Below are 12,303 nucleotides of genomic sequence, written 5' to 3' on the forward strand. Positions count from 1 at the left end.
ACCCGGGCTTAAGCCCAGTAAGCCACCCCCACGCTCCGCCCCTGGTGCAGCCCCTGATCACATGAGGATCCATAAATCAGAAAACTTCAGGGCAACATCCTGATTTATGAACCACTTATTGAACAAGAGATTGGATGGTGGTGTTTCCAGAGGGAAGCTAAGGTTAAAAATAACACAAGAATGGTCACTCACTTGTACATCCTTAACACAGAGATTAGTTATGTCTAAGCAAAGAGAAAACACGAGGTCCAAGGTGTGGCCTTTAACGTGAGTGGGACCAGAGACATGCTGAATAAAATTAAAAGAGTCAGAGGCCATGCTACAGCTAAGATCATCCACATGCAGGATGAAATCGCTGATCATCAAGACTTTCTCCAGTTTAATAATGGAGGATAAAAAGTCTGTGAAATCCTGGATATAAACACCAGCGGGGCCGGGAGGGCGGCAGATTAAAACACAGTAAAATATATTTGATGAACCGACCTTAAGAAACTGTGACTCAAAGAAAGGGAAAGTCTCATAGTCCAAAGCTCTGCAGGAGAAACTGTCCCGGAAAACAGTGGCAAGTCCAGCACCACCATATAATATAAGGCCTAACTTAAATGGTTGTTTTTTGTTTTTTGTTTTAGTTTGATTAAGTGTGTTAAGCTGTGTCAGCAGATATGTCTATAACACTTAGTTGCACTTGGTAGTAATGATAAATCCATGGCGGACAAGTCCACATTGTTTCCATATCCCATTGATTTCTTCATGTGTCTGGAAGGACTGCAGGTAGAGTGCAGGTCACAAACATACAGTGAAAAGTGGAAAGAGTACAATTTCTACAGATAATACACACTGGCCACTATTTATGGTCCTCATTCTTGTTAATAATTTAAAATGTGCTTGTTAACTTTTTTTTTCTTCTTTCGAAGTGTATGGCAGGAAAAGTTTTGCTTTTATTCTTGCATCTAGACAAAAATTAAATATCAAGCTCCATATTAATTCATGTGGGAATCTATAACGAGCCCTTGATAAATATAGAACTGTAGCTGAAATGGAGAAGCCAGTAAATTCATATCAAATGTTACACCCTGAATATAAAAGTCACTCAGCTGTAGCTGCTGATTAGATTTCTTCCTCCACAGCCAAGGTACAAAACACTAGCAGGTTAAAACACTGTGACTTCACATTGTTGTAGGTTTTGTTGATCATTTTTTTTTTGTTTTGTTTTTTTCAAAACATCTGCATTTTCACTATAAAATGTTGGTACTTTCCTTAGTTTATGGTTATGGTTTATTGGTGTCAGTTTTAGTTGTTGTTGTTTTACACACCATATTTGAAAATGAATGAAAAAGGTTGTTTTTTTTTATGCAAGAGAACAAGACAGAATTTGATTACTGAATATTTCAATTGAAGGTAATGTGTTTTTAAAAGCGTAATTTAATTTAATTTTGTGTTTGTTTTTCTTTTTTTGTTATCATGAAGCATTTTTAATCATATTTTATTTTTATTGATTTTTTTTCAGGCAGAAAAAAAAGTGTAATAAGTATGTTCATTCAGCTTTAACATACTGGGACACTTATCATGTTTCATTGTCAGTGTTTTCTCTTTTAGGTTTCCCATTAAGTAAAGAGAATGGAAAAAAACAAAACAGTTTCAACCGATATTCTGGAGGTCCAAGGTTTTGACATTTCTCCACAGTTAACGTATCCTCTCTTTTTCTTACTGCTCTTTGTTTACTTCACCCTGCTTTTTTCTAACATTGGAGTCCTTTTGCTTATCATTTCTCAGAAGAGTTTGCACCAGCCAATGTACTTTCTGTTTTGTAACCTGTCTGTCAATGATCTCATAGGTAACACAGTCCTGCTGCCTCAGCTAATGGCTCACATCTTGGCAACCGAACGGTTTATCACCTACAAACAGTGTGTGGTTCAGGCTTTTCAAAGTCACACATTTGGATCGGCTTCACATATGATCCTCATCATTATGGCAATTGATAGATATGTGGCGATATGCCACCCCTTAAGGTATAGTTCCATTATGACAACCAGAACTGTGGTTGGGCTGTCCGCAGCTGCCTGGGGGGTGTCAGTAGTGCTTGTGTCTATATTAATAGGTCTTACTGTGAGGCTGTCCCGCTGCAGATCCACTATACAAAATTCTTACTGTGACAATGCATCACTATTCAAGCTTTCTTGTGAGGACGTGTCCATAAACAACATCTATGGACTCTTTTTCACTGTGCTGCTGTTTACTAGTTCAATTGCAAGCATAGCTGCCACCTATTTTAGAATTGCTCTCATTTGCTGGATTAAGAAAAACAAAGACTTAAATAACAAAGCGCTGCAAACATGTGCAAGCCACCTTGTTCTTTATCTGATCATGCTCTGGTCAGGATTTTTAACAATTATTTTGCATCGTTTCCCAAATTACCCAGACTTAAGGAAAATTGCATATGTTTTATTTCATGTTGTCCCTGCTAATCTGAATCCAATAATTTATGGAATGCAAATGAGATCATTAAGACATAAAATTACTGAAATACTAAAAAGAAAAGTGACTCCATCCTAATATTTTTTATCTTAAATTTACAGTACTAATAATAATACATTTTATTTATAGGTGCCTTTAAATACCCTGAAGGTCACCTTACATTAGTACAAAATAAATAAATAAAGTAAGGTTTTCAGTGGTTGCAACTAAAAGGTACCTATTTTAGATTAACCTTTTCTTTTAACTGTAGTTCCAGTTCCTTTTGAAAAGTCTTTCAACAGCTCAATAACAATAACAACAGCATAAAATGACAAGACATCAGAATGAGTGACGCATTAATTTTCCTCCCACCCATGTATTCAAATCTAAATGTTTTCTACCAACCTTTTTTTTAAGTGGGGCCAGGCCTACACACTTCTATTGATTGATTGCTGAAAAGCCATTAAAATAATATCTATGACAGAGCATAAAATAAATAAAAATGTCCTGATAATCAGTATCACTATGCATGTATTTGGAGCTGAGTAATGCATTTGTTTTCAGTAAGCTTGTGGGGTTTTTTCTGTGTAGTCATTGTTAATAACTTACAACCCAAAACTTATGCTCAAAAAGTTAGTAATGTTTTTTTTTTAACTTTAATAGAGTATCACAATACAAAATGTATTGTACATATACCCATAGGGAATATATTTTCAGTTGTTTATTATGTACCCTTGCAACTATTATTTTCCATCTAACGCTAACTGAAGCTTCTGAGGCTTCTTTTTCATATCCTATTAATAACAAAAGGCTTTTAGAGTTTTTTAACTAATTTTACTCATAAAAGCCAACTAAGATTACTGTGTGGCTAAAGATAATAAGAAATGCCAGTGATAAAATATTTCTTTCCTTGGCTGTTTGGATCAACTTAATCAATTCAGTTCTTCATTCTAATCCATTATCAACACTGTTCTGTATTGTTTGGCATCATTGTGTTCAAGGAGTTGTCTTTCACACCTTCAAATTAGGACCATCAGATAGAAGGAAAACATTTTTTACCAGAAATATATTTCTGAATTTAAAAAAAAAAGAAAAAAGAAAGTACCATTGTAATCCCCCTAAAATACTTTCCTTGTCTTTCTGCATGCCACATGCACCTGGATTATCCAGGACAGATTATTTTCCCATGACATTTTACTGTAATTCTTCTCTACTTCTGTTAATGTGACATTGCATTGTAGTGCATTTCCTAACAGTTTAGAACAGAGTACTGCTGACTAAGCATTCAGACTATTTTCCTTTCTGGTCGAGATTAAAGAGGGCTATCCCTCTCTAAAACATATAGATGAGGGATTATACCAAGAGCTAAGCTAATGGCTGCAAACTATGAGATTTCACGGTTAATGCATAAGCGTTACACTAGCGGCATCATCATAAGCATGTTATATGTTTTAGAGAAACTGGTAACACAATTTCTATCAAAGGGTCTTGTGCTAGTATAATTATTTTATACCCATGCCAGCTGTTATATTTTCATGGATTTATAAATTAGTCAAACAAGCCATGTGAAGCATTAAAAGAGCATTGAACCCTCTCAGGGTTCACTGGAGGCCTTACTTTCTCAGGACACCACCATAACCATAGTAACTGCTTTTGATTTAACTGCTTTGTCAGATTTTGGGTTGGAGGAGGGCTGGAGCCTATTTTAGTGAGGGGTGGGATAAACCCTGGGCACATCACCAATCTATCACAGGGCTATTCAGCTGATTTTAATCTCTGCAATCAACCTGACACGTGTGTCTTTGGACTGAGGGAGCAAGCTGTTCGCCCAAGAACAGGGAGAATATAGAAGCTCCACACAAAAAAGCCTCAGGTGCTGACTGTTTTGAATGAAAAACCCTCTTTCTGTGACATGACAATGATGACCACTATATAAAAGTTACTGTCACATCACGGGTTCGTGAGGTCCCATTTTGGACCCTCTATTTGAAAATTATGGGCATTACCATTTAGGCTTTTTGGAGACAAAAGTGACAACATTAGGTTCATTCATAGATCTATAATTAACCTTGCATTACAGATACCTGCTAATTAGTGCAGATACCCAGTCTCATTAAGTGAGCAATGCGTCTTTAACACTTTAATACCTCTTGCACAAGTCACAGTGCATTTTAAATGGGTGAGCCATAAAGTAATAAGAAATAATTCAAATATATAATAAATCACCCTGTAAATGGGAATTTTTCCCATAGAGACTTAAATGGTTTATGAACCAGGACGAAAACATGTTTATTTCTGCTCAAAAGTTGTGTTTTTCAACAGTCAGTCTCAAGTGGCTAATTAAGTATTCAAGGAAACTGCAAGTAACAGTTTTTGCTGCTTAAATGATCTGTATGTTTATTTCATCACTTCACTATTTCGCTTTGTATCAGTAAATTAATTGATTCTTTTCTGGAATGTGGACATTTTAAATTTTCCTGCAACAATAAGACATTTCTTAAGCAACAGCGGATAATATTTATTTGTTGCTTGTTGATATTAGTTTATGAACACCTTAAATAAAGGGGAAATAAAAGTTGCTGTATAGAAATTAATCTGTATTTTATTTTTTAAAAGAAGAACTCAATAGTGAACAACTGAAAAAATATCATTATCATAAAATATATAGATTTGACAAAAGAACTTCCCACTTCTTGGGTGAGTGGAATAACTTTCACATAGCAAGGGGAGAAAGTCCATAAACAACAACTTTATCAAAGATTTAATTCTACTCACAAAAAGGTTTGTAATAGGAGATGAAATCTCAAACATTCCTGGAAATATGAGAAACTTTTACAGAATCTGATAATACTGGATTATTCCTGTCCTAACCTGGAATAATCTTTATGCTATTAACAGCATTTCATGCTGTCACCAAACCTTCTGAAAAGGTCTGCAGTTATATGGTTTTGCCCATGATGAGAAGGCTCATGAAAAACACCATAATGAAAAAAATCCACATGAAGAAGCGGTCTAAAACTTTGGCCACCTTCTTCCACTCTCCAGTCCTTTTCTGCGTGGCCCTCTGATCTCTGTGGCAGTTGGCTATATACTCTATGTTACGCAAGAGCTGTGTTTCATTGCTTTGGATGCTGCAGGAAATCTCTCTGTCTTTTTTGTCTCCATCACTCACTCCTCCCTTCCTGCATCTCCTCCCCTCCCCTGAGTCACCACAGTCCAGGCTTGCAAAAATGCCATTCTTCCAAGAGCTGTAGTTGCTAGTAGGGTTCTTCCCGATTGAGCCTATAGGAGACAGCATCTGATCCATGTCTTCTTTTTCCTCTGTGGGCATAGGTCCCACTATCTCTTGTCCTCTCTCCATTCTGAAGATGCAGTCCTCTCTACCCGGTCCTGCCTGACCATTCATGGTGCAGTTGGTGTTCTGTACAGGAGGAGGCTCCTGTTTCTCTGGCTGAGGTGACATGCAGTTCTCCCCAACTTCATACACAAAGCACATTCTGGCCATGTACTGCAGAATGACTTTCTTGGCCCATTTGGGAACAGGCTTGGCATCAGGGCCACAGTGGTGTATGTTCATGACAAATATGGTCAGAGCAGTGGAGGCTGTAATCATTGTCATTGTTGCAATGTAATATTTTCCTGTGGAAGGAAATAAGATGAGAAAATCTGTGAACAGATTTGTAGTGCATTACTATCACACATACTGGGATTTGATTCTTACCAATTAGTGGTACATTCTCAGAGGGGGGCATGATCTCTGCAACCAGTAACTGAAAGACAGTGAGTGCCAGCATTACTGTGACACCCAATGACACCTTCTCTCCAGAGTCAGCAGGAAGGTAGAAACCAAGTGGTGCCAGAAAAGAGATCATCACACATGGTATGAGCAGGTTGAAGACATAGAAGGATGCTTTCCTCTTAAGTTTCAGTGTGTAGGTCACATCTGGGTATGGGTCAGCACAGCAACCATAAAGAACAATGCTCTTCTTAGCCGGCATACCAAGCACCTCCCACTCAACGTTTTCCACCAGGTCAGCCAGGTCAGCACTCTCCATTGCATTAAGGATGTCAAGCTGGTTACCGTTGTAGGTCCAGGAGCCGTAGGTGAACCGGCATTGCTGAGCATCAAAGGGGAAGAAAGACACATCCACTTTGCATGAGCTCTTAGTGATTGCTGGAGAATCCCACATTATCTGTCCATCATGTCGAATCACCACATTGGTGTCCATGGGACCAGTGAAATGATCATCTGCGCTAAAAAACAAAGAAATCATTGCTGAAAAAACAATGTTCAACAACGCTGTAAATTCATACTAGGAGCAAATTTTGAATAGGTCTTTTACAAAAACAGCTTTGATTAGTTTCAAACTGGAAAGGCACAAGTACACTAGGAAAGGATTGTGTCTGTTTTTATTGCTTTTCAATAATATAACATGATTATGTTTAATGTTTCAGCATCCTTTAGTTTCAATGACACTTTTAAACCATGGGAGGCATCATTATATGGAATTACTTTACACCTACTTACCTAATACTTTCTTGCACTTTCAATCACTTTTCTAAAATTCAAATTTTATGGTTTTGTTTTTATAGTTGCCTAGACTGTTATATATGCTGCATTATTGGACTATAAGAAGCAGTCGGCATAGGCCTGTACACCTACAAATGACAGCTTCAAAGCATGTTTAGCTTGTGTATTTCATATTGGGCAGAATGTCGTCATACAGTATTGAATTTGTGAACTCTATGCCCATCCAACCTACCTGTTATAGAGAACTATATCAGGTCTCCATACATAACTACCCGGTATGCGGATGGTATCAAGGCCGTCATAATCATCTTTATTCCATTTAAGGTGTGCATCAAACCACACTTGCCGTATCCATAAATATGCAGTTAGAATTTGGTTTCGCTCATCCTGTAATATATTGAGAAAGGTGATCATAAAAGGGGAATATTACAGTTAAAACAGTAAAAATAAAAAATAAAACACAATAAAATAAAATGCAAAACAGCAATACTGTCACGGTCCGGGGCAGCGGCCGTGTGGAGAGTGGAAGGAGGACCCAAAACGCAGCACTTATTCAGGTGTGAGGGTGATTTATTGTTAATAACGAACACAAAGTGGAGATGGCAAACAGAACTAAGGGCGAAACTAGACTGGGATAAACTACACAGAGGAGTGGCAAACCTGAACATGAAGGGAGAACAGCAGGGAGAACACGCAGAGGATTACACCAGGTAGGAACACAGAGGATGAACACAGGGTATGTACACAGACGACGCGACGAGGAGCAGAGGAAATCACACACTATAAATACACAAAGAGACACTGGGAGATCACACACAGGTGGGAGACACAGCTGGACCTGATTAACCTGACGAGACAGGGGAACACTAACACCAGGGACCAATAGAGGGAGCACAAACCCAAAACCCAGTATCTAAAATCCCAAACACAAACCATCCCAAAACAGCCATGAATAATAATGAAAGTAATAACAATAAGTGCATAAACATAAAGTCACTGAGTCATGGTCGCAGGACCATGACAAATACAGATATATGTGTATCTGCATGGATCAATTTCACTCATACGGTTATGTGCACTGTGGGAGCTTACCATGTCAATTATCTGGGAGAGTGTAACCTGTAGAGTTACATTCAGGATGGTGTTTGTGTCCTCTACAGGCCTCAGTGCGCTGGTGTAGTTTGTGAACAAATCCTTTAGGAGTTTCTGAGCATATCTTCCATGAGCACACCAACAAGCTAGGGCAAGGAACAAAACAGTTTAAAGCTATGTTAACACAAAACATGTGATGCATTTCAGTATTCATGTATTTCCATTTTAATCGAGAAAAATATGTGTTTGCTATGAAAGGCATGCTGGTGTGATCACGGATCATTAGATTTTCAAGCCAGTGACATGCACAGCAAAGGCAGTGCTGTGGATTTAGAGGGTTGCAAGAAAATGGAAAAACATGTGGGGCATGTGAGACAAAATATGGATGGTACAGCAGATGGTGGTAGGGAACAAAGGGCAATGGCAATCTATATTTCCCTTCTATAAGGCTCTAGAAATAGACCAAACACATCTGCCAACATGTGCCAACAGTGACTTTCGCTGCTAAAGCTCAGTATATAGAGTGCAACATGCAACATTAATCCAGTGAACAAACAACAAATAAAAATGAGCCTAAACCTGGAGGCAAAGTATTGGGAAATATTCGTCAAACGCACGAAGCCATTATTCACGCATTAAAATAAAATCTAATTAAAATAATCACTCATCAATCAGGAAACGAGCAGGAAGAGTTTTCAACAGGAAACGTAGTTTATAGCACTAAATTTATTCCCAGTGTCAACAATGGATTTGGACTAACCAGATGTTAACCTCGAGTCCTGTTTCAATAAAGCCTCTGAGCTGGATGCAAAGAAGGTCTACAGGATTATGATGACAGCAAAATCCCCAAACAGCTGGCAACAAGTTTGCGGATTGCGGGAAACAGCTTGAGGGGGAGAGGAAATATGAGGTGAAAAGGATGTTCTATAAAATATAATAGATGCAATGAAATACAGATGACTGGGATCACACGTCCAACCACACTTTATAGAAAAATGTTATCTAAAGCTTTCTTCTCTGCTAGGACAGTTTTAATATAGTTCCCTTTCATATGATATTAAACCAACCTAAATAGGAACGCAAAACTGATCGACATACCGACATCGTTTTAGATTATACGAGGTAAACAGAAAATAAAACGAAAGTAAACTTACTCGGCAAAATACCGACACACAGCAGCCAGCGGAATAAAGTCTGGATTCTCCATTGTTTCATCTTGCTGAAGCAAATGCCCTCCATCCGAGAACCATTTGAACTGCTCTGTCCCCAAACACGTTTTATTCGCCGAAAATAGTCTTTACAAAAACACACCGATGGGGGAAGTCAGCAGCGATGTAATCCGGTGCTGTACAAGCCCAACAAGCGCTCGGGAAGGGGCGGGACAGAACGAATCCAGCTGATACCACGTGTACACCCTGCACAAACACGGCGAGTTAAAGGTGGTGTTGTGTATTATCTTTGATGGGGTTTTGGTGGCGAATTAATGATAATAAGAACAGTCCCCTGTTTGCTGTGATTCAGCACCACGGTGAGCTACCGGCAACTAACAAACAAATAATAACACATTTCTCGCTCCTTGTCTTCGGGCTAAATCTGGCCAATGATTTTTATTTTTATTTTAAAGATAATAATTACATAATACATAATTTGCATTATGTCGAAATATATATGCTGTAGCAATCACAACACTGTCCTCCTCGACTTTCTCTTCCGGGTGCTGGTGGTCCCCACCTACTCGTTTTACACGACAAGGATGCTACATGCGCAGGCCCGTTATCATCTCATCGGAGCATTCATCTGAGGTCGCGTAATGCAAACAACAAAACAAACACCCCCTAAAATGCGGGAATTTAAAATGACTGGATGAGCCGAGCAGTGTTTTAGGCGATCGACGATAGCTGATTGAGAAATGCACGTCCACCGCCCTGCATACTTAAATATTATTGTTACAGCGTAGGTATTGTTGGGAGAGACCACTGGCAAACAGTAAACAGGGTGAAGGTAGGATGGATTTAGCCATTACATGTTCAGTAAATTCACGCGAATGTTTTAAATCTGAAATGTTCCCGAGTGGTTCAAGATAAATATTGACCTTATGGATGTACTTGACATGTTTACTCATCTCCAGTCTATTTTCTTCTTACCTAGCATAGCTACAGATGCCAAGAGCGTTATATCCCGTATGTGATCATCTTTACACGATTGTTTCTTTTCCCGCTGTCGCAATCTAAAATGCTACAAAGTTCAAATATTTTGGGGCATGAAAGACCCCTGGTTATTAGGGTATCATTCGCCACCTGTGTTCTGGCGACTGTGTGCCTACCCCTGCTCGGGCTCATCACTTGTGTCTTCATATCCTCTGTTTTTCATTTTGAAGATGCCACTGGTACACACTGCCAGGTAATGTGTATGTTTAGTTCTATGGTAGTAGTTGCAATACCTTATTATGTATTGATTATATATTTTTAACCTAAACAAAATTCTTGATGTGTGTTTAGGTTCCTAATTACCTGCCATCTATAAGTGCCTCTATCAGCTTAAGTCCTGAGTGCCACATTTGGCGATTCTGCATTGGACTACACTCAGCGCCAAGGTTACTGGTGGCTTTTACCTACTTCAAGTTTTACAAGGCTCGCTTTGCTACCAGGTTTCCAGAGAGTTTACTCAGCTGTTTAAACCTGGGCTTTTCTATATCTGAAAACCTTGGACTCTTGTTGCTCACATACGTATCATCCACTGAAACTTACTGTGAGTATTCTGAATTTAGTTTGCATTTTTGTACAGGCCTTGTCTGCACAAATATAGTGTAATACTATAATAATAATACTGATAATACTATTACCTATTCTTGGACATTAAAAACAAGCAGTTTCAGTTGTGCTAAGTATAATATGACTGGTGGTTGGTGCATTTATGTAAAGTTTAATAACATATTATCACAAGTTCTCCCCATTTGTTGGTCAAATTTCCCTTCCTCTTTGTGTTTTTGCTCCTTAGTTGTGCATAAGGAAGGTTTTGTCCTGTTCATTGTAAGTTCTCTAATCTACATGTTGATAACCTGCCGTTTATGGAAATCTATTAAGAAATATTCCTTAAGTCCTGAGGTAAGAAATAACAAATGAGGCACTAGAACTTAAAAACTGCCATATCATTTGTAGAATTACAGTCAATTTCAGTATTTGTTTACTTTGTTGTGCCCTCACAGGATGCCAAGTCTCACCACTGGAAAGTGCGTTTCTTACTTCTCAATGTATGTTTCTGTGCTTTTGCCGGATTCTTTTACTGGAAACACAACATGTACTGTGAATCAGGGAGTGAGTATTTAACCCATCCTTATGTTTCTGTGTGGATTGTGTGCTGCTTTATTAATATTAATCATCAACCATCATATTTACAGTAATGCAAATATTCACAATATTCTGACCAAATTATATTTTTTCTGTACTCTGTTTCTTCTTTTATCAGGTTACACATTCTTTGCCCTGTTTGAGTATCTAGTTGTTTTCTCCAATATGGCCTTCCATCTTACAGCCGTGTGGGACTTTAAGAGCCGGGAGGTCATGCTCATTTCATCTTCAGAGGATAAAGACTTCTGACTAGAAAGTCAAGGACTAGGTACTACATGTACCACCCCCCAACCACCTGATGATAGCAGCCTTGATCCTGCTGAAGCGGAAGAGTGGGATGAAGGCCTTTTCCATATATTTCCATGATGACCAGTCACAAATCCTTAGTGAGTGATGATGTCTGACAAATGAACATAAGATATGCACATGTGCTACTGTAGGGGTATTAGGATAACTTTAAGTGCATTCTTTTGCCTCAGTGTCTCATTCATGGATGCCTTCACCAACCTACATGATGTTATGTAATGTGACATTTTAACTTTTATACACTGCACAGCAAATTTGTGGTCATACTAGAAATGTGCCAAAGTAAAGTGATAGTTCTTCAAGTATGCTTGGCTTTTATTTTGAAATATAAACTCAAGGATAGGAAATGGATGCATTCTGAATTCTAAGCCTTAGTGTCCAGCTTCAGAAACTGTCACGGTCCGGGGCAGCGGCCGTGTGGAGAGCGGAAGGAGGACTCAAAACGCAGCACTTATTCAGGTGTGAGGGTGATTTATTGATAATATCCAATATAAAGTGGGGATGGTAAAACAGAACTAAGGATGAACTAACTGGGAGAAACTACACAAAGAAATAGCAAACCTGAGCATGAAG

At 38.5% G+C, this 12,303-nt stretch overlaps 3 protein-coding genes across 3 annotated transcripts; 2 read left to right on the forward strand and 1 right to left on the reverse strand.

The window, feature by feature from the left end:
* The first annotated feature begins 1,617 nt into the window (after positions 1-1,617).
* LOC102196313 (olfactory receptor 52N5-like) lies at positions 1,618-2,553 on the forward strand. Its single transcript, XM_005748145.1, has 2 exons — positions 1,618-1,960; positions 2,090-2,553. The coding sequence occupies exons 1-2, from the start codon at positions 1,618-1,620 to the stop codon at positions 2,551-2,553; spliced, it is 807 nt and encodes a 268-aa protein (XP_005748202.1).
* A 2,502-nt stretch (positions 2,554-5,055) lies between these two features.
* chrna10a (cholinergic receptor, nicotinic, alpha 10a) lies at positions 5,056-9,449 on the reverse strand. The gene is made up of 5 exons (XM_005748116.1): positions 9,232-9,449; positions 8,078-8,223; positions 7,218-7,372; positions 6,176-6,708; positions 5,056-6,093 (listed from the first exon to the last, which is right to left on the reverse strand). Exons 1-5 carry the CDS (start codon positions 9,314-9,316, stop codon positions 5,393-5,395), a joined length of 1,620 nt encoding a protein of 539 aa, XP_005748173.1. The 5' UTR covers positions 9,317-9,449; the 3' UTR covers positions 5,056-5,392.
* Positions 9,450-9,828: 379 nt separating this feature from the next.
* LOC102213892 (post-GPI attachment to proteins factor 2-like) lies at positions 9,829-12,022 on the forward strand. The gene is made up of 5 exons (XM_005748117.1): positions 9,829-10,477; positions 10,576-10,825; positions 11,075-11,181; positions 11,283-11,391; positions 11,543-12,022. Exons 1-5 carry the CDS (start codon positions 10,310-10,312, stop codon positions 11,671-11,673), a joined length of 765 nt encoding a protein of 254 aa, XP_005748174.1. The 5' UTR covers positions 9,829-10,309; the 3' UTR covers positions 11,674-12,022.
* Positions 12,023-12,303: the final 281 nt, after the last annotated feature.

The sequence above is a fragment of the Pundamilia nyererei genome, unplaced genomic scaffold, assembly GCF_000239375.1.
Source record: "Pundamilia nyererei isolate P.nyererei 1_Seehausen unplaced genomic scaffold, PunNye1.0 scaffold00214, whole genome shotgun sequence".
Lineage (NCBI taxonomy): Eukaryota > Metazoa > Chordata > Actinopteri > Cichliformes > Cichlidae > Pundamilia > Pundamilia nyererei.